This window comes from Alternaria viburni, assembly GCF_023758015.1.
Source record: "Alternaria viburni strain BMP 2772 chromosome Unknown scaffold_8, whole genome shotgun sequence".
NCBI classification, from domain to species: Eukaryota; Fungi; Ascomycota; class Dothideomycetes; order Pleosporales; family Pleosporaceae; genus Alternaria; species Alternaria viburni.
Window position 1 is genome coordinate 816034 of NW_026055777.1, and position 19704 is coordinate 835737.

The following is a 19704-nucleotide window of genomic DNA, read 5'->3' on the forward strand; positions in this document are numbered from 1 at the left end:
GTGGTTGCGGTGTTTGGTGAGTAGAGATTCTGGCAAGGTGTTGTTTCGGCTTCTTCCTGCTCTGCTAACCCGAAACGATAGACCCACGAACATTGGCATCAACATGGCGGACCACAACCAAGCCAGCCGCTCAGCCAAGGCTGATGAGCTCCTGGACGGTCTGAATGCGGTGAGCAGTCATCTCGCGTCGCGAAGTTTCCTCCAGCACTTGACAGCGTCGCGTCTGCCCTCTGCTGCAGTCAGCGATTCGTCCTCGCTGGGCCCCACCAAGGAGGAAGCACGGTCGCCTGCACGGAGACCGCATCTCAATATCGCCGCCGCTTTCGAAGACGAGATCGAGCACGTGGATCTAATCGCTCCCCTGATTCAGGAGCCTTGCGCCGACGGCAGCACCGGCAGCGTCGAGCAGCGCGTCATCGACCAACTAGAGGTGGCCTTTGTGTGTGCGCATCGCGCCTACGCTGAGATGGCTGCAGAGCGAAGCTTCCAGACCTTCTCGCATGGCCACCAGGACCTCGTACTCGCTGTCGACTTCAACTACTTCGGCACGCGCATGGTCACGGCAAGCTCAGATCACCGCGTCAAGGTCTGGGACAAGAAGGACGATTCGTGGACCTTGGTCGAGAGCTGGAAAGCTCACGATGCCGAGATTGTCGATGTAAGTTATCTAATCTTCAGCCGCAAATCTTCTTTCGGTCACCTGCATGCCTTTTTGCCACCTTTGTGACCCGTCGCTAACTTCATGTACAGGTCAAGTGGAACGGCCCCTTCATGGGCGAGGTTGTCGGTAGTATTGGTGAAGATGGTCGCTGCAAGATCTGGCAAGAGGACGTCACCGAGGTGGCCATGTCTGGCAACCGCTTCAAGCTGGTCTACGTACTCCCTTCATTGACCAACGCGCCGTTCATGTCTTTGGACTTCAAGAACATCATGCAGGAGACCTGGCTCGCGCTCATCACCCGCGACGGCTATCTCACTGTGTACGAGCCCCAGGATCAGAACAATCTCCACGAATGGACTATCCTGGCAGAGCGCTGGGTCTCCGAGAACAACCCTCCCGAGCGCCAAGAGGAGGTAGGCTTCAAGGTCGTCTTTCACAAGGAGAAGCTACCCTGTTGGACCGCCATCACCGCTGGCCTTGACCGCAAGTCGCTATCCCTCGCTGTTGCTGCTATGAAAGATGTCCTTGTCTTCCGCACCGACAAGGCCAAGCGCTTCTTCCAAGTTGCGAAGCTAGAGGGTGCTCGTCAGATCATTCGAGACCTAGCCTGGGCGAATGGTTCTATGCGAGGTTACGACATCTTGGCCACAGCTAGCAAAGACGGCGCTATTCGCATCTATGAGCTTCGTACGCAGACCGAGGATAGGAACACTGCATCTGGAGAAGCATCGTCTTCCGCTCCGCTTTCAGTCTCTCCTCGAGGCCATCGACAGAACGCCCCATCTGGTATCGGAGCTGGACTGGCAGGAGCTTCCAAGGCCCCCGACACTTCCATTGAGAACGAGCAGTATCCTGGTCGCATCAAGCAGAAGGTAGAGATGACCGATGAGCTTACCAATCATCACGGAGCGGTTTGGCGTGTCGCGTTCTCGCAGATGGGTAAGTCACACCGGAAGAACATGCACAGTCACAACTAACAATTATTACAGGTGATCTTCTAGTCACTACTGGAGATGACGCTAGCATTCGTACCTGGAAGAGGGCTGCTGATGGCCACTGGCAGGAATATGCCCAGATTGAGACCGCTCAAGATAACTAACGAGTCAAACGTTTCCTGCATTGTCAGACTCGACATGTTAGGGCTCGACATGGTCTTCTGGATGAGACATCTACGGCGTTGGTGGTAGGCGGATCGGCGAAGGTCTGTTAGCATGCCAAAACGCATTGCATAACGGAGCAATTATGGGATGAGGGAGGGAGATTTTGCATATGGAATTTTCGGCGTTTAGGCATAAGGATAACACCACACGACATACGACGCATGGCTATTACGCCGCGTCCAGGTCATTTCACGTTTAGATACCCACGGCTATCCATCACCGATTCATCAGCCATGTCATGGTGGGACTTTTCATTTCAGTCATCGTTGGAATAAAAAGAAGAATAGCAGCTATGCTTACACTGATATCGTGCACCCACGTCCGCCGTTGTCAATGCTGTACCGCACCAGTCGAAGCTGCTGTCTTTACTCACGACGGCCTCAGTCTAAGTCGCCGCTGCTGTCTTTACTTACATCTGCCTCAGTCCAAGCCGCCTACCTTTTCATCAGCTGCCGCAGCAACTGACCCGGTTGAAGCTGTTGTCTATCGTTACATCGACCTCGGTCCAAGCCGCCTGCCTCTTCATCAGCTGCGCATCGTACTTGCCCGTCGCTAGAGCTACCGGAGCTATGGTCACACAGGCCAAAAGAAAGAGGATATCTAAGGCCACAGTTAGTTCGGATGCAGAAGACTCTAGGGAAATACAGCGCCCAAACAATGAAGAACTACATGGATGGGATGTCTATAATGCTGTTGCTGAAGACCCAGAAGTTGCCAGAGCGGAACGAGAGTTATGGGTTTACCTGCCCTTTACTGATCAAGAATTAACGGATACCACGCTGTCTAGCGAGGAGGTCGTAAGGATGGTAGAACGCGGCTATCCCGCCCTTGCAACCAGTGCCATGGCGGATTTCTACCAGTCAGCTCGTGAGCACCTGTCTACATCGCCACCGCTCACCATCTCAGTGCGCGAGGAGTATCCGACGACATGGCCAACTACAAACACAGCAATGGATGGCTACTGGGGCCAAGCTACCGATGCGGAGAAAGCTCTTCACCCTCCTGACCACCAGGTTGACTCTACAGACGACTTTGCATGGCTTGATATGTCAGAGAGGTTGTTAGTCAAATCCTGTGGGAGCCCCAACGACTCTCTCATGGTGTTGTCCTCATATCCGACTGCTGACGTCAACTCAACTGTGCACTTGGCTTATGGGACCAACCACGATATGTCCAACTCTTCCATGTGGCTTTTGTACTCAGAGATGGGTTTCCATGTCGCTGATATCAGGGAGCATTCGATGTTCCATGTGGACGTCTTTCCCCGGCGAATAGATCGCAAGACTGTACCGGGTGGTGAAGCGACCCTCTTTCGAGCAGGAACACTTCCCACTCAACTTCGCAGACATTGGCAGGAATATGCCTTCAAGATAATATCTTGCTCTGAGGCAAAAGTCCTCCTTGTCGTTGGGGGAATAGCGGCCAAGGCGTACATGACCTACATTCAGGAGAATGAGATCGAGCATACAGTCTTGTGGACATTTGGAAAGAAACGATTCGAGCATGAAATCCCGTTAGCTTGGCTGCAGTTCGAGGCTAGGAAGATAAGGCGCTTGGCCTTCGCGATCCCACATCCCGAAGCTTTCTCGAGGAATCGCGCGTCTGTCCTAACGGACATTCAAAGGCAGTTTGCATTCCGTGAGCGGATATTTGACTACTGCCTAGTCCAGCTTTTCGGTAAACTCTACCTGCCTTACTTCCTCTCAACAACCGGGTACGCCTATTAGTTGAGCACGGGCAGCATTCTTAAGATGTCGGCTTTCCGGAATTTCGACGCAAAGAAGAACAACACCCTTAGCGATCATTTCAAGCGGCCTCCACTGGACATGGCCTCCTTAGACAAAACCTTAGAGAGGACATCAGGAATTGATGAGACGCAACGAAAGGCCATCATGAAAGTCAGGGCAGCTAATAATGTAAAGCCATCAGATGCCCTGACGTACTACAAAAGGGACGACGTTAAGCGCAAACTTGCTGGCTACATCATCACCTAAATCCTCTTGACTATCAAGGCCCTAGACGGAAAGGCTTAGTCCATCTCAAAGACCAGAGAGAAGGCCAAGGATCTACTAGTGGAAGAAGTGACCAGACGCAGGCACACCAACCTAGGGAAAAGCTAAACAGCCTAGAGCCTACGTTAACGTTAGGTCACCTACTTTAAAAGATTTTAGGTTAATGTAGTCTGCAGACCTGTTTAGCTTTTTACGTATGAGGTGCAGGTTCCGCTACAATAATTGTTCCATACGTGTCGGGGATGTCAAGCGCAACCTCCGCAGCGGCTGCTTCATTCCACAGGCTGTCAATAACAGGGTTCGTCAAGGGCCAGGTATGCGGATTGATCTCTTGGACAGGTATGCTGAAGGGCGGTGAGCTCTGGAGGTGCTCGTTGAGCTGCAAAGGTAGAGGTGCAAAGTCAGTATATGTTTCACATGCTTTTCGTACAGACAGGACTTACCGAGTCCTAAAAGATTTTCATCCTTTTGTTGGATGTTGAGAGTACAGGAAAGGCGGTTTCGACCATGCGCACAACATCGTCGCCAGTCAGGGTGATGTCAAACAAGGCATCGTCGGAGAAGGGGACGTGAACAGGTGACCATGCAAGTCGCTCAGCGCCGATGGTCTGCGGATCGCTCTCGTCCTCAAAGTCTGATAGGTGAAAGCCATTTGCGTCGAGTTCGTCCTGCTCCACTGATGATGTCTTCTGGGCAGCCGTCTGGACCTGAAGAGGCTGGTGGTCCCTGAAAAGACGCCGCTTCCTAGGTCGCTTCCGTTGGTCCTCCCATACTTCATGCTCCTCTTGCTTCTCATGCTCCTCCCATACTTCATGCTCCTCCCATACTTCATGCTCCTCTTGCGAGGCATACTCATCTTGCGAAGCATACTCATCTTCTAAATCAGACCCCTCTTGAAAATCATACACATCTCCTAAAGTGTCCTCCTCTTTGATGGTGGCCAACCTGCGCTTCTTTGTACCATGTTGCTTGTGCCGTGTACGCTCCTGATGCTGGTCTTGATCCTGATACTGGCCTTCATCCTGATGCTAGTCGTGATCTTGATACTGGTCTTGATCTTGATATTGGTCTTCGTCCTGATACTGGTCTTCATCTTGATACTGGTCTTCATCTTGATACTGGTCTTGATCTTGATATTGGTCTTCGTCCTGATACTGGTCTTCGTCCTGATGCTGGTCTTCGTCCTGATGCTGGTCTTCTTCCTGATGCCGGTCTTCACTCTGATACTGGTCTTCGTCCTGATGCTGGTCTTCACTCTGATCCTGGTCTTCGTCCTGATCCTGGTCTTCGTCCTGATCATGAGGCTCTAGATATCTCAGGATGTCCGCCGACAGTGCCTTCTTCGCTGTCCGAGCTAACCGTGGCCGAGTTAAAGCCGGCATAGCAGGAGCGAGCGCGCGGCTGCGGTAGCGTCTGATCGGTGCCGGTAGCAAAAGGGAAAGCTGGGGTAATGGCAGGCGCGCGGCCGCGGTAGCGTCTGATCGGTGCTGGTAGCAAAGGCGAAGGCTGGGGTGATAGTAGGAGCGAGTGGCCGCGGTTACGCTTGATAGGTGTCGGTAGCAAAAGCGAAAGCTAGGGTAATGGCAGACGAGCAGCCGCAGTTGCAACTGATAGGTGCTGGTAGCAAAGGGGAAAGCTCGCTGGAAGTAGCAGATCCGGCAGCTGAGGAAGCTGAGATAAAGGCAGGCGGGTGGTGATTGCGTCTGATACCTCTCTAGTAGCAGCCGCTGCAGCACCTGAAGAAGCTGAGATAAAGGCAAGCAAGTAGTGATTGCGTCTGGTACCTCCCTAGTAGCAGCCGTTGCGGCAGCTGAGGAAGCTGGGATGAATGCAGGCGGGCGGTGGTTGCGTCTGGTACCTCGCCAGTAGCAGCAAATGCGGCATCAGTTGCTAGGCTTCTGTAGCCGCAACGGATAGCTCTGTAGCTGCCGTAGATGCTGCCTCTAGGTAAGATAGGTTCAAGATGAGCGGCGGCAGGCGTTATGTTTGCTGATGGGTGTAGTAGCAGAGTAGACAGTATAAAAACGTCAGCTGCGCTGTGCCAGGCAAAGTTGACTGCTAGTTCTGTAGAGGTGTTAGCCTTGAAGTTGCACAAAATTTGGTATACAATAAGAGACGCTGTTATTAGACTGCTGGAACTTCTTCTTAATTTCATCTGAACCTCCCGGTTTCTATTACTTAGTTTTCGCTGTGTTACGAACTGTTTCCTAGTATAATCTCTGCTTCTTAGCCTCTTCTTGATGTATTTACAATCGGTTATTGTGAAGGCGCCCTGCACAATTGTGTTATCGAAATGTTTACGTAGTTCGTCCGGCTTACGCCGCACAGGGTGGCTGGTTAGTGCAGATTCTAGGCTACAAGACTATCGTTGACCTAACGAATCCTCGGTACTATTCTCGACTGTGATAGCAATTGTGATCGAACTGAAATGTTCCTAATCTGACTCTGGGTGCAGGGAAGCAGTTACAAAACGTCCCTCGTGCGTGTGGCATGGGGGCACAAGGCTTTTGCTGGTGGGGCAGTTGTAGTCGGTGGACTCGAGACACCATCTAGGTCCAGATCTTTCAGATGCTGGGCTAGGGAATAGGAGTAGTGGGGTAGAAAGCCGTTGCGTAATGCTAGGAACGTTGTAGGATTAGCGTATACAGATCGTTGGAATTGGAAACGTGGCCTTTCTGACAGCGGATCGGACTCGATGACTAGACTGAGAACTGGAATGATGCCATCGCGACTGGCACTTTCTCATCAAGTTGCTGTGTAAGGAGTAAAACGCTGGGTATAATATGCATGTTTGGATGAATTTTTTCCATCCAATCAGGCCACGTGGCGCAATGGTAGCGCGTCAGATTCCAGTTCTCCTGGAACCTCCTGAAGGTTAGGCGTTCGAATCGCCTCGAGGTCAGCTTGTTCTTCGTCTGGGTGCTTAGGATAATGTATGTTTTTTGCTGTTGGGTGGGAGGGGATGCGTTGATGCCCTAGTGCGTTGTGGTTGACCGATCGCGCCAAGGAGGGGTGACTCCACCAAGAACCGAGGATCTGGACCCAACGAGACCATGACTCTTCTGAAATTGGCGTGCATTTTTTTGAACTGCTTGAACTATCCGAAAGACCCGAAGACAACCGCTTTGCCAGATGAATTGTCCTCCTGCAACATGGACCTTTCGAGCATTAAGAGGAGATGCGACGTTCTTATGAGGAGCTCTACCGGACATCAGCAAGCGTTGCAACACCAAGGAGGATGCATGGACTTACCGTCGTACTCAATTTCATACGTAACTGGCATATCCTCATCTGTGCTGATGAGGATCGGAGCGTCCCTCCGAAGCTTCCGTTCCCTGACATTGAAACGTATGCCGCTGTCCTTCCTCGGACTAACCCATAGGATGCGCGGATCGTCCAAGTCTGCTTTCTCTTCCTCCACCTCTCTTACGATCTCTTTGCCCTTACCTACCTCCTCAACAACCTCATTTGGTACCTCCGTATTCGCCGTCAAGCCCCTCGTCGCAATGTCTCGCAGCCAATCTCTCCACACTCGGAGTACACCTTCTTCAATGTCAACAAAGTTGGTGAAGAGATTGTGAGAACCGATCTTGACAAGATTCGTCTGCGCAACCAGCTGCGTGAACAGTTCATGCGCCTCTAACCCAAGTGTCTGTCTCACGGTCTCGCTTTCGTATCTCTCCTGTACTGCCCCCGGAAAGGTACGACTGCCAGGTACGTCTCCAGGTCGGCGCTTCACTCTCCTGCCATCCGCTTCCAAATCGCGCCTATGGGGCTTGAAGCGCGAGTACATGTTGTTGTATTCGGCTAGTCTGCCAACCTCCTTTGTAGCAGAGTTGTAATCATCGTAACTCTTCAAGCCATCGGTGCATCGGTATGTACAGAAGTACGGGGGCTCGGTGAGCTTCGCAGAGGGATGGAAACATTCGAGAAGCACCGAGTGCGAATGTAGCTCGGCAGCTGCAGTGAGCCGATTATGGAGGATACGTAAGATGAGCGTGTATATGCGATGCGATATCGTGGTCAATTGTAGGAGTTCGGGCGTTGGTATCGGCGTAAGGAGGTGGAGAAGTAACTGCAATGGTTAGCAAGTTGGACGCGATACCTAGGTACGGATGTGACAGGAAAGCGTGCCTCATTGGGGAGCCTGTAGAGATAGCATTCACCCATGATGTGAGATGCGATTGTATGTATATCAGGTTCCAACGTAGAATGTCAAACCTCGTGGGGCACGAGTCTACACACATGGGCGAAGGGAGCAACACCACGACTCGGAGATAAGATATCGTCATCGCGGTGCTAGGCTCACTTTGGCGGGGCCGAGGCTTGTCCGGATGAAGTTAGAGCATCATCAGAGACGCGCTTTCCCATTCAAGCCTCAGCACTCACTTTCTCAACTCACCTCGCAAACCTCAACTTCACCTGATCGTCGACAAATATCCAGGTAATAGAGTGAGTGTGGCTCTCTCTTTACCCACGATGCAAGGCTTTGTCGCTCGTCAGAGAACCGGCAGTCCTGCCGCTGGTCAGCCTCAAAGCAAGCCCGACCGCCAAGCCAATGCAGCCAACGCGAGGGTATCAATAAGAAACGGACATCCCGTTCAGCAACCTCAAGCGACTTCTGGTATTCCGGCGCGCGGACTCAACATTACCCAGAACAGCTCCGCCATCTTACAGCCGCCCCTCCAAAATCGACAATCAGGTCCGGGTCCAAGTCAGAAGCGTGATCTCTACGACACTGATGCAGAGAGTCTTGACACTACTGTGAACCCATCTGTCGTACAGGTCGAAGACAGTCAACAGAAAGAGCAGCACTACCAACAGCAAGATCATGTCGTCAATCTTGGTGGCACTTCGGAGATGGAGGGAGAAGACGATGACAATGGAGACGAGCTAGAGGATATGGAAGACGGATCTGAAGATTATGACGACGAAATGGTGCAAATGAACCAAGAATTCATTCATGCGAGCGGAGTAGCACATCTTACTTACGATGAGCAAGTCGCCTTTTTGCATCAGGCAGGGCGCGGTGGACTCCCAACAGTCCGAGGCGACTCGTATCCCCCGACTACCAATGGTGAGCCATCCGAGTGGGAAGGCGGGCCGGAAGCACTCTCCAACTACCAAAACGAGTTTGTTCCCAGTTCCCCTCCGCCTCAACGTCAGAACATAAACAAGCAAGCTGCACGCATGCCGGCGTCCCATGTCCCGCAACAACAGCAACGGCGAAACATGCCAATTGCCAGCCAGGATACGCAGCAGGCATCGGGTTTGTTTCAGCATAGTGCGCAGCTCCGCGAGCAGTCTCGCACTGCCGCGCCTTCCCGGCAGGCTGGAGGTCAAAATGTTCAGCATCACGCCCTCGCCCTTCCCACCAGTCAACACCAAGCCTATAATCCGGACAAGCATAATAGCACCGCCAACCTGCCGATGTATTCGGGTCCTCATCCTAGTACCCAGGTACAGCCCAGCAAATCTCAGCAACACCTTGTTCGACAGTCTTCTGGCCCCAGGACGCAGCCCCCACCCAGGAACAATGCCATGCCCAGTGAGCCTCATGCGCCTCAAAAGCGCCAGCCTCTAGTACCGGCTATACATGAACCCGTCGCGAAGCAGCAATCGGTCGAACAAGCGCCGATCGAGGAGCCTGAGGTTGTCTCCCATGAAGACTACGACCACACGACGCTGTTCGGGATGAGTTACGAGCAGCTTAGGAACGAAAGCTTCGATACTGATCCCCGTGCCCGGCCGTCTGTGCTCTCAAAGGAGGATCTTCAGAAGCCTCTGGTCGAGCGTCTAGAGTTAGTACAGCAGAACCCAGATGCCGTTCAGCAATCCGAGTTCTTCCAATCACTGCCCACAACCGAATGGGAGGATGCTGGCGACTGGTTCCTCGATCGATTCCAAGACATCATTCGGCGCACAAAGGAGGCAAGGCAAAAGAAACGCAAGCTAGCGCAGGAGTTTGAGGCAGAAGTTGAGAAGCGACACGAGCACGTTTCAAAGCGGCAGCATCAAGTTCAGCAGGCGATGGAGAAGATGAAGTCGCAGGGTGAGGGTCTAGTGCCTAGGAGCCCAAGATCCAGGAAAGGATAGGAGCGAAGCTTCTGAGCTCTGCTCTCTGGTCTCGTATCATCTGATGTTTACACGGCGCAGCGCAATGATGGCTGCCATGACAGGATGACTGTGTCTCGGCGCAATGTCACTGCTCGATGTCGCCACGCGTATATTATACCCATATATCAATTTACCTACTTTCTCAAAACAGAAGCGTGCGCCATACCTTCTCTCGCGGGGTGCATTTTATCTTCCTGTGACATCATCCCGATGCGCTTAAGCTTAATTATGTACTACTATTCTTAACGCTCCTTTCCTACTATTATCTTGTGTACAGTTTGTCTATCTAAAGCAAAGCAATTCGCAGTGCTGTCCTACTTAGAGGAGGAACTAAATAGATAAGTCGCTGTCTACATTGCTGTCAAAACAGAAATTCACAAAATCTTTAGGCAATGTAGACTCCTTGGTGGTATGTATCTCTTAGCCTCCGTAGACGTATGTTCAATCTCTCTTTTGAAAGAGGTCGTGCTCTTCAACATGGATTCACTCTCATCATAAAGCATGAGCAAACGCGACTGTAGCGGAGTAGAGTAGAGAAGATTTCCACAACAACGAGGAGCAATTTTCCAGATGAGATGCACTACCGATAAGATCATTGTCATCTCCCGACGAGCGCATCCTTCATCTCAGGATACTCTCTCCATAGATTGACAAGCGGCAAGAATAGATTCTTCTGCACCTCTTGTCCTTCCTGCTCCGCTTTCGCCTGTTCTCCAGCCCATGACCACATTTGGCTCCAAGGAACCCAACTCCACGCAGCACATTTATGCGGTTCCATCGGCTGTCAAGCCCATCAGTACTGTATCTCCTTTCCCCGTCAACTCCAACATGAAGAGGGACTTACCATGGGTGTCTTATTTTCACCGGTGATGGTGCAGGTAACGAAAATGGTCACATAGTGCTTTCCCTCTCCGAAAACATCGTTGGTAGCAGTCAGAAACTTGATATTGCCCACCTCAAGCCCAGTCTCCTCCAGAACCTCTCTTGCAGCCGTTTCAGCAAACGACTCGCCATACTCGAGATGGCCTCCGGGACATTGAAGGGTTCCTGCGCCGTGCGAGCCTGCGCGCTCGCCCATGACGATGTTGCCCGCATTGTCATGGATGACAACGCCGACGCCGATCTTGGGACGTTGAGCTTCTGTCATATTGGACGAAGTCGATGGGTTTCTCTGTGTCGTAGGCAGGGTGGAAGTTCAGTCGCTCAAGTCGTGACTTTCTATGCTGGCCGAGGCTGCAGGCATGACTCTTCCCCGGGATACATGGTGGCTGCTCTGTGCGCTAGCGCCTAAAGTAGTCTAGTCGATGTGTCGCCCTAAACCTTGGAAGCCCTGCAGGGCTGCTGTCTCTATCTCCATCTGCATCGTGCTCAGCACACTAGGACGTCGCGAATGAGTCAAGCTGATGGCAAAGGGTTACTGCGCTTCGAAGGCGGAGTCGGCACTCGCGGAAGGTGTAAATCAGGCCTCCAGATCCACCATCTGCAAAGTTCGCCCTATTCGGAACATGACGGAAGCTTGGCACGTCAGCGTTGACTTCATAGTCAGGATGTGTTGACAAATGTATAATCGGGATTTAGTGGCATAGTGTGTTCTATCTCCACAAGGCGTCTGTTCTCCTGTCGCTTTTTCTTTCTCTCTGCTGGTAATTGCTACAACCAATCGCTCGTTTCGACGACTTCTCCAGCATCATAACACACCCAATCTTGCCACCGGCGATATCGCACAGCACACATTCCCATGAGCATGCCGTTCGAAATAGCCCGAGAGTGGTCGTCGTATCATCTGATACCCCAATCAGTCGATGTCGCCCTGAATCCACCCGAATCCTACTTCTTCGTAACCGACTTCCTGATCATAGCCTGCGGTATACTCTATACGCTCTGCTACATCTTCTACACCATCCGAACCTACTCAGACCGTTACCTAGCTGGTACTGTACAGTTTCTTTCCGCGACCATGGCGTACGAGATTCACTACGCGTATATCTGCACTAGCACGACTTTCCAGAGAGCTTGCTTCTTTGTGTGGTTTCTGTTCGATATTACGTTCGTCACTGTCGCGCTCAAGTATGCGTACAAGCCGGAGGAGAGGAAGAGAACGATCGTGAAGCTGTTGTGGCAGGTGCCGGCTTGGATGGCCTTTTTGTGGTGGGTTGGGACGGTGTGGCCGGATGAGAGGGAGCAGAAGACGGCGTTTTTCACGGGACTATATCTGGAGTTGCCGATCGGCTGGGGACAGATCTTGTATCTGGTTCAGCGACAGGATACCAAAGGGCAGAGTCTGGAGATTTGGTACGTTGATCTTTTTCCCATTTGCATCATGGCGTATCGCAGTTCCACCTCATTCAAGGGAAGGATTGAAGAGACTGGAGCCTACGTTGTCGCCAGATATTCCGATCTGCTGGATTCTATCCCAGTGTAGTCTGCAGACCTGTTTAGCGTTTTACTTGCCTAAATCATTTCCAGGAACCGAGCGCTGACAAGTCTAGGATTACGAGATATCTTGGGTGCATTACGGCGTTTCTGGTGTTCATATGGAGATATGTCAACGTACCGGAAAACTGGTCTTACGTCGGAAACTGGTGGAGTATTGGTGGCATGATCGTCACGCTGCTACCAGAGACAGTATATCCGTTCTTCTACGTTTGGGCGCATCGGAAAGAGAGGGAGAAAACAAAAAGGAAGAATGCTTGATGCTGAACGACGGAAGCTGTCGATAAAACAGGGAATTGCGAAGATGCAACGCTTGTACCTGTACGGGAATCTGTGTGTCAACCCTGTTCAAATGCGCCGTGCCACATGGTTGTCCCCGCCCGTCCAATATTCGTGCATGCCTCTCCAGTATCGTTGTCCGCGTCTATGGAGATTTTCCTGTTGCATCAGCTGATGCCGTGCGCATAACAAACCGGAAATTCGGCATTCTCAATCAGACTGTGGACTGATGCTGTGACAGTGCGCGAAACCCAAGACGGCCGATCGGCTCACAAGAATTTGCAGCCACGCGTACAGTCGTTACGGAAGTTATGCGGCGACGACCAAGGATTTTCGTCAAGACAACTGAAAGTAGGATGACGCGAGCTGCTGGGTTCTTTTCCTTGAGCGCAGCGACAATTGGAAGTTGGTAGACCAGTGCGCGGGCGATGCAGCAATCTATTGCTGAAATCAAGATCATCGGCAGGCATGCTGGTAGGATTGGACAAGCTTCCCAGCCGCGCGATCTAGGCCGCACATGGCGTCTTTGGATGAAGCGCAGCCACTACACTGAGCGCACGAGTGTCTGTGCCCCCAGCCATGACGCTCATTATCTGGTTCGCACTAGCCGCATTGCCGATCTTCAGCCACACGATTGGTCTCGTTCGCTCTGTCGCAAAAGCGAGTCCCTAGTAACGCCGCGAAGCATCATCCGCTCTAGCTTGCCCAAACTTCTGTTTACAGCGTCGTCCTCTCCTTTCCCCTCACCGTCGCATTCTTCGTCTGTCGACAGAGCTGCCATCAACCGACGCAATGGCGCAACACGGTGAAGCTGCCGATTACTACACGGGCGCCGCACCACCCCAGCAACCGCAGGGCGCATACTACCAGGGTCAGCCATACGGACAGCAACCTCCCCAGTATGGCCAGAACTATGCGCCGCCGCCTCAGGGACCGCCGCCAATGCAGCAGCAGAACGGCTATCAGCAAGATAACAAACAAAGCTTCGAACAGGCGTTCAAACTCGACAAGCCCAAGTACAACGATTGGTGGGCGGGACTACTCTTCATCGCTGTTTTCCTAGGCTATGTCGCAGTCAGTGTGATTTCAATTCGGGGATATTGTAAGTACTCAATTTGCTCAGCATGGAATGCGCTTGGAATGAAGACTAACGCGCGACGCAGCGCGTACCAACAGCGGAGGCATCTACGGCGGCGACACCAACAACTTCGCTCTCAACTCGAACACCATCATCCTCTTCGCGTTCGTCCTCGGTTTAGCTACCGTCTTCAGCTATGCATACATGTGGGCTGCGCGCAAGTTCACCAAGCAGTTCATCTGGATCACCGGCATACTCAACATCATCTTCGGTTTTGTCACGGCTATCTACATGTTGTCCAGGAGGTATTGGTCTGGAGGCATTGTTTTCCTGCTGTTCAGCGTCTTCTACGTTTTCTGCTTCATCAGCTGGATTCCCAGGATCCCCTTCAGCGTGCTCATGCTGCAGACTGCCATCGACGTGTCGAAGAAGTACGGACACACCTACATCGTATCGCTGGTCGGAGGACTGCTCGCTGCTGCACTGGGCGCGTGGTACTCCGTCACGCTGGTCTCCATCTATGTTCAGTATACACCCAACGGTGCCAATTCGAACTGCAGAAACGGTGTCGGCGACTGCGGAAGCGGCAAGGTAATTGGCTTGCTTGTTTTCGTTACCTTCGCCATGTACTGGATTTCAGAATGGTTGAAGAACACAATTCACACCACCATTTCCGGTGTATACGGCTCCTGGTATTTCAACCCTAACTCCATGCCGAAGGGCGCGACCCGCGGCGCTTTCAAGCGGTCCGTGACCTACAGCTTCGGCAGTATCAGTCTTGGAAGTTTGCTTGTAGCTATCATCCAGACTCTGCGTCAGCTTTGCTCGGCCGCTCAGCGCAATGCTGCCGGTGATGGCAACATGGTGGGCGCGGTCCTGTTTTGCGTCCTGGGTTGTTTGATTGGCATCCTCAACTGGGCTGTCGAGTTCTTGAACAGATACGCATTCAGCTACATCGCGCTTTACGGAAAGAGCTACGTCGCTGCAGCGAAGGATACCTGGAAGTAAGTTCTTCTGTCGCTTAACACCCAGTAACATCGAGACTAACTATGATAGGATGATCAAGGATCGTGGTGTCGATGCGCTTGTCAACGAGTGCTTGATCGGACCTGTGCTTTCCATGGGAGCTACCTTCATCGCATATGCCTGCGCGCTCCTAGCCTACCTTTACCTTATCTTCACATCGCCCGAATACAACTCAGACGGCGCCTACACTCCGGTTGTGGTAGCCTTCTCTTTCCTGATTGGTCTCCAGATTTGTAAGTTGTCAGCAATATTGGCAAAGCTCATACTAATCCCTCTCAGGCAACATCTTCACCACGCCGTTGAGCAGTGGTATCGATACCATCTTTGTCGCAATGGCCTGGGACCCCGAGGTTCTTATGCGCGAGCACCCAGACCTCTACCACCGCATGATAGCCGTCTACCCGCACGTGCAACAGGCGATTCATGCATAAATTGGGGCTGCGGACCTTCTAAACACTTCGTCGGACTATTTGGAAATCCCATAAAATCTTTATAATCACGAGATACCCACTTCAAATCGATCGCGATGGTATTGCGACACAATTTTCTGCCCATGGCGGGGCGCCCTGACAGCAACGGAGATGGATGGGCTTGGCGCAAACTAAAAACGGGAGACCGAACCGGCGTCTCCACAAGGCCACTGTCGGCGCTACGACTTATGACGTCTACAGCCCCATCCACATCGTGGAATGCGCGATCCAGGCGAAGCATAATGTTGGGCGTTGCAAGCTATGGAGCGGCTTCCACGGCCGGGAAAGCTCCGCCTCGTGAGGCATCACAAGTAAGACGTTGGGCATTACCCACGAGTGAGATATTAATATATTCTGTTCAACTTCATGTTGGTGGGCTGCCTGCCATATTGCAACCGACACGTCAAACACCCGCGTCTGCGGTATTGCTTTTGCACTGTCTCGCAGTTCGTGCCTACCTCCATTCGCTCCTAGCGGCCAATCGGGTGTCAATAATAAACGTCACCGCCTTGCGGGGTCTCTCCTAAGCCACCTCACTCATCGCGCTGGGCGCCCCCAACATAAACACCACCTGTTCCCCCTCTCTCACCACAGCCTACTGCACCTCCACACTCACCTGCACACCGCCCGCTAGAGAACCTTCTGGCCAGGTAAGTCCCTCCCAATTGCATACGTAACCTGTAAATCCCGCCGGTTCCCTACTACTTATACCCCACCAACGCGCCTTCCTGCTCCACCACCAACACAATAAACACTTCTCTTCCCTACCACCCCTCAACTCCCTACACCTCACTTCCAGCCCGACTTCAACAAATAACACTCCCGTAGTTCAATACACACCACCCCCACTACACACATCATGCCCTACGAGAAGAAGGCAGTTCACTTCGGTGGTGGTAACATCGGCCGTGGCTTCGTCGCCGAGTTCCTTCACAACTCTGGCTACGAGGTCGTGTTCGTCGATGTCATGGACAGCATCATCGAGTCCCTCCAAAAGACCTCCACCTACACCGTCACCGAGATTGGTGATGACGGCGAGCGCAAGTTCACCATTGACCACTACCGCGCTATCAACTCCAAGCACGAGATGGACAAGGTCGTCGAGGAGATTGCCACCGCCGACGTCGTCACCTGCGCTGTCGGCCCCAACATCCTCAAGTTCGTTGCTGAACCCGTCGCCAAGGCCATCGAGGCCCGCAAGCTCGACTACCCCATCGCCGTCATCGCCTGCGAGAACGCCATCAACGCTACAACTACATGGAGGGGTTTCATTGAGGGCAAGCTGAGCGAGGAGGCCAAGAAGAACATCGACAGCAAGGCTCGCTTCGCCAACTCGGCCATTGACCGTATCGTCCCCCAGCAGCCCCCCAACGCTGGCCTCGACGTTGTCATCGAGAAGTTCCACGAGTGGTGTGTCGAGCAGAAGCCTTTCGAGAACGGCGGCAAGAAGCCGGATGTTAAGGGCATCCACTACGTCGACGACCTCGAGCCCTACATTGAGCGTAAGCTCTTCACTGTCAACACCTCCCACGCCACTGCCGCCTACTACGGACACCAGAACAAGGTCCAATACATCCACGAGGTGCTTCAGGACAAGAAGCTCCACGACACTGTTCGTGACGCTGTCAAGGAGACTGCCCACCTGATCGTCACCAAGCACGGCGTCAAGACATCAGAACAAGACGAGTACGTCGAGGAGATCATCAAGCGTATCTCCAACCCTGTCCTCAAGGACAACGTCGAGCGTGTCGGCCGCGCTCCTCTCCGAAAGCTCTCTCGCAAGGAGCGATTCATCGGCCCCGCCGCTCAGCTGGCTGAGAAGGGTGAGAAAGTCGATGCTCTCCTCGGCGCTGTCGAGCAGGCCTACCGCTTCCAGAACGTCGAGGGCGACGAGGAGTCTGCTGAGCTTGCCAAGATCCTCAAGGAGAACTCCGCCGAGGACGTCGTCACCAAGGTCAATGGCATCGAGAAGGGACAGCCCCTCTTCGACCGCCTTGTCGCTATCGTCAAGAAGGTTCAGGAGAGTAGCTGAATCGCCGTTGGTAGACTCTGAGTAGTCGCTGCGCTTTGACGGAAGTGGAGTAGTCAGGCACTTAGAACCTACCGTGGTTTATTTACAGCAAGGAGGATGGAAAGCGTCCTGAGCGACGGCTTTATGTGGCGAAACTTTTGTGACATCGACCGGAATCAATGTCCTATGTAATGACAACGAGACATGAATCATGAATATACCCTTTCAGTTACTTCTGTTCTCTGGGCAGCCTTCAGTTCCATGCGTCTTTGCTCTTCCAACCCCCACATCAGCCTTGTCGAGGTTTTCTTATTGCAATCAAAGGGGCTGTAAGATCTCCATACTTTTGTGCCCCAACGTCGTATTCTACATGTCTCGGGGCTACATGGGCTACATGGGCGACATTATGCTGACTTTATTGAAAATCAGCCTTGGGAAGCTCTGTCTGTTCCACCCTGCGACAATCGGCCTCCCTCCTTTCACTGAGAAATAGGAGTAACTTTAGCGTCTCCTTCGTCATGGGGTCAGCTTTCGCCTCGGGTCTCGAGAGATTCACACCATCAACTGACTATGTTGGGCCAGTCACAATATCTTGCAGCAACTCAATATGCGCTCAGCAACAGTATCGCACATGGAAAGAATCGCTTTATCTAGGATTTTCGGGTCTCGGGTTACACGCGAACAACCGAGAAATATATGTAGTGTCGTTGCGTAATTTCGCCCCCTTCGGAAACGTCCAGGAACGGGCGCGGGTATGACTGACAGGGATGCCCAGGGGCGGCGTTTGCGACATCCACCTCGCAAGGCAAAGATTTCTTACGAATCTTGAGAAATTGCAAGGCCTTCCGGGCGAAGTGATTGTTCTTGTCGCTTACAATTGTGGGCACTTTCGCGATGCGTGTCTCGAATGTATCGCCTTTACTACGCGACTACTTAGAGGACCTCATCGCTAAAGCAACTCTTTACATTCTTTTCCCTCTGTTCTTCCTGGTTCTCAGTTCAGAAGCCTTTCTTCTGTAATCAACGCCTGAGTCCAAGTAGTCGTTTACCGCGTACGTATACGTTTTCCATCTCGGAGAGCAACCCCAAAACATGGGTTGAAGACTACAATGCTAATACGAGTATCAGACCGACCAGCCTAGTGCATATTCCAGCATACGAACACTCAAGTGTATTGTCTTCTTCTCCCAAGATTTGCATTAGAGCAACAGCTTTTCGACTACAACAACAATGTTACCAACCTCTATCTTCGCTGCTAGCAGCTTCATCGCTTTTGGAACCGCGTTCCCGCTTTACTCTCGTGTCGCAACATCTACTACTCTAGCTCCGCGAGCTGCTTACACCACTTTTGGTGGTGACGGGTCAACCGCTGCGGGATGGCCGAGGCAGAGCGAATGGAAGTCTTTCGAGGACGCCTGGTACGTTTCCATCAAGACAAGAGTATGTTATTTACTTACACATTAGTAGGGCATCCAATCAGGACACTATCAGGGGTTCTTGCGAGAATCACGGCTGGGGCGACAACAACAGCGACGCCGAAACTCAGGCCATCAAGGACAGCATTGAGTCAGAGTCAGTAGCTTCTGGCGTTCCCAAAGAGCTCATTCTCGCCATAATGATGCAAGAGTCCAAGGGCTGTGTTCGTGCTCCCACTACTGCGTCCGACGCGCCCAACCGTAAGTGTCTCTTCCCGAACTACGTGAGATGCATACACTGACTTCGTACACCAGCGGGTCTTATGCAAGGCGCAGGAACCGCCTCCTGCCATACTATCTCGCCCTGCCCCGCCAACGTGATCCATGACATGATCCACGAAGGTACCACCGGAGAAGGTCTAAGGCTTAGCCTGAAGAAGGCGCTGGACGCCTTCAGTGCCACCCCGGACGACAGCAAGTACTATAAAGCAGCGCGTCTCTACAACTCCGGCGATCAGGTCACAGATCCGAACTTGGGTCAAGGCGCTACCGCATGCTACGCTTCGGACATTGCAAACCGTCTCATCGAACCTTTCGGGGATAGTAGCTGCGACAACGGTGCTGTCGCTAGCCTTACTCAGACTGCGGGCCGCGAGACTGTCAACAACGACAACAACAACAACAATGACGATCAGCAACTTGATCTTGAACAACATCAGACCGTGGATGAACAGCCAGCGCCCAAGCAGAATGCCGATACCCAGACTGCTGACAGTGGCGTCCTGGACACTACCATCACCGGCGCCGTAGACGGCTGCATCAAATACTATACTCCTTCGGACGGCAGTACCTGCGAGGCCGCACCAGTCCCTTTGGCTGTCTTGCGTCAACTCAACCCACAGTTGAGCGAAGATTGCTCTAACCTTTGGGCCGGGTACGGTTACTGCATCGCTACCTTAGCGTTATTGTCGCCCAACTAGAGCGTGGAGACTCATGGAAGAGATTCCAATTCAACTCTGCGCTTCCCAAACGCTGCCGCCTT

At 52.5% G+C, this 19704-nt stretch overlaps 9 protein-coding genes and 1 non-coding gene across 10 annotated transcripts; 8 read left to right on the forward strand and 2 right to left on the reverse strand.

Moving 5' to 3' along the window:
* Window positions 1–103: 103 nt before the first annotated feature.
* Window positions 104–1760, forward strand: J4E79_004721 (uncharacterized protein; the record flags this gene model as incomplete). The annotated part of the gene is made up of 3 exons (XM_049353604.1): window positions 104–658; window positions 751–1600; window positions 1651–1760. The coding sequence occupies 3 exons, from the start codon at window positions 104–106 to the stop codon at window positions 1758–1760; spliced, it is 1515 nt and encodes a 504-aa protein (XP_049212052.1).
* A 1494-nt stretch (window positions 1761–3254) lies between these two features.
* J4E79_004722 (uncharacterized protein) lies at window positions 3255–3815 on the forward strand (the record flags this gene model as incomplete). Its single annotated transcript, XM_049353605.1, has 2 exons — window positions 3255–3535; window positions 3563–3815. 2 exons carry the CDS (start codon window positions 3255–3257, stop codon window positions 3813–3815), a joined length of 534 nt encoding a protein of 177 aa, XP_049212053.1.
* Window positions 3816–6650: 2835 nt separating this feature from the next.
* On the forward strand, window positions 6651–6735 carry J4E79_004723. The gene has a single exon. It is a non-coding gene; the product is annotated as a tRNA-Trp (tRNA).
* A 195-nt stretch (window positions 6736–6930) lies between these two features.
* J4E79_004724 (uncharacterized protein) lies at window positions 6931–8003 on the reverse strand (the record flags this gene model as incomplete). Its single annotated transcript, XM_049353606.1, has 3 exons — window positions 6931–7034; window positions 7086–7908; window positions 7968–8003. 3 exons carry the CDS (start codon window positions 8001–8003, stop codon window positions 6931–6933), a joined length of 963 nt encoding a protein of 320 aa, XP_049212054.1.
* Window positions 8004–8312: 309 nt separating this feature from the next.
* On the forward strand, window positions 8313–9929 carry J4E79_004725 (uncharacterized protein; the record flags this gene model as incomplete). Its single annotated transcript, XM_049353607.1, has 1 exon — window positions 8313–9929. One exon carries the CDS (start codon window positions 8313–8315, stop codon window positions 9927–9929), a length of 1617 nt encoding a protein of 538 aa, XP_049212055.1.
* Window positions 9930–10548: 619 nt separating this feature from the next.
* On the reverse strand, window positions 10549–11097 carry J4E79_004726 (uncharacterized protein; the record flags this gene model as incomplete). Its single annotated transcript, XM_049353608.1, has 2 exons — window positions 10549–10731; window positions 10795–11097. The coding sequence occupies 2 exons, from the start codon at window positions 11095–11097 to the stop codon at window positions 10549–10551; spliced, it is 486 nt and encodes a 161-aa protein (XP_049212056.1).
* Window positions 11098–11694: 597 nt separating this feature from the next.
* J4E79_004727 (uncharacterized protein) lies at window positions 11695–12644 on the forward strand (the record flags this gene model as incomplete). Its single annotated transcript, XM_049353609.1, has 2 exons — window positions 11695–12242; window positions 12440–12644. The coding sequence occupies 2 exons, from the start codon at window positions 11695–11697 to the stop codon at window positions 12642–12644; spliced, it is 753 nt and encodes a 250-aa protein (XP_049212057.1).
* Window positions 12645–13454: 810 nt separating this feature from the next.
* On the forward strand, window positions 13455–15197 carry PNS1 (putative choline transporter, neither null mutation nor overexpression affects choline transport; the record flags this gene model as incomplete). Its single annotated transcript, XM_049353610.1, has 4 exons — window positions 13455–13764; window positions 13826–14744; window positions 14797–14999; window positions 15046–15197. The coding sequence occupies 4 exons, from the start codon at window positions 13455–13457 to the stop codon at window positions 15195–15197; spliced, it is 1584 nt and encodes a 527-aa protein (XP_049212058.1).
* Window positions 15198–16095: 898 nt separating this feature from the next.
* J4E79_004729 (Mannitol-1-phosphate 5-dehydrogenase) lies at window positions 16096–17268 on the forward strand (the record flags this gene model as incomplete). The annotated part of the gene is made up of 1 exon (XM_049353611.1): window positions 16096–17268. One exon carries the CDS (start codon window positions 16096–16098, stop codon window positions 17266–17268), a length of 1173 nt encoding a protein of 390 aa, XP_049212059.1.
* Window positions 17269–18477: 1209 nt separating this feature from the next.
* Window positions 18478–19642, forward strand: J4E79_004730 (uncharacterized protein; the record flags this gene model as incomplete). The annotated part of the gene is made up of 3 exons (XM_049353612.1): window positions 18478–18665; window positions 18715–18923; window positions 18978–19642. The coding sequence occupies 3 exons, from the start codon at window positions 18478–18480 to the stop codon at window positions 19640–19642; spliced, it is 1062 nt and encodes a 353-aa protein (XP_049212060.1).
* Between the last annotated feature and the right edge of the window lie 62 nt (window positions 19643–19704).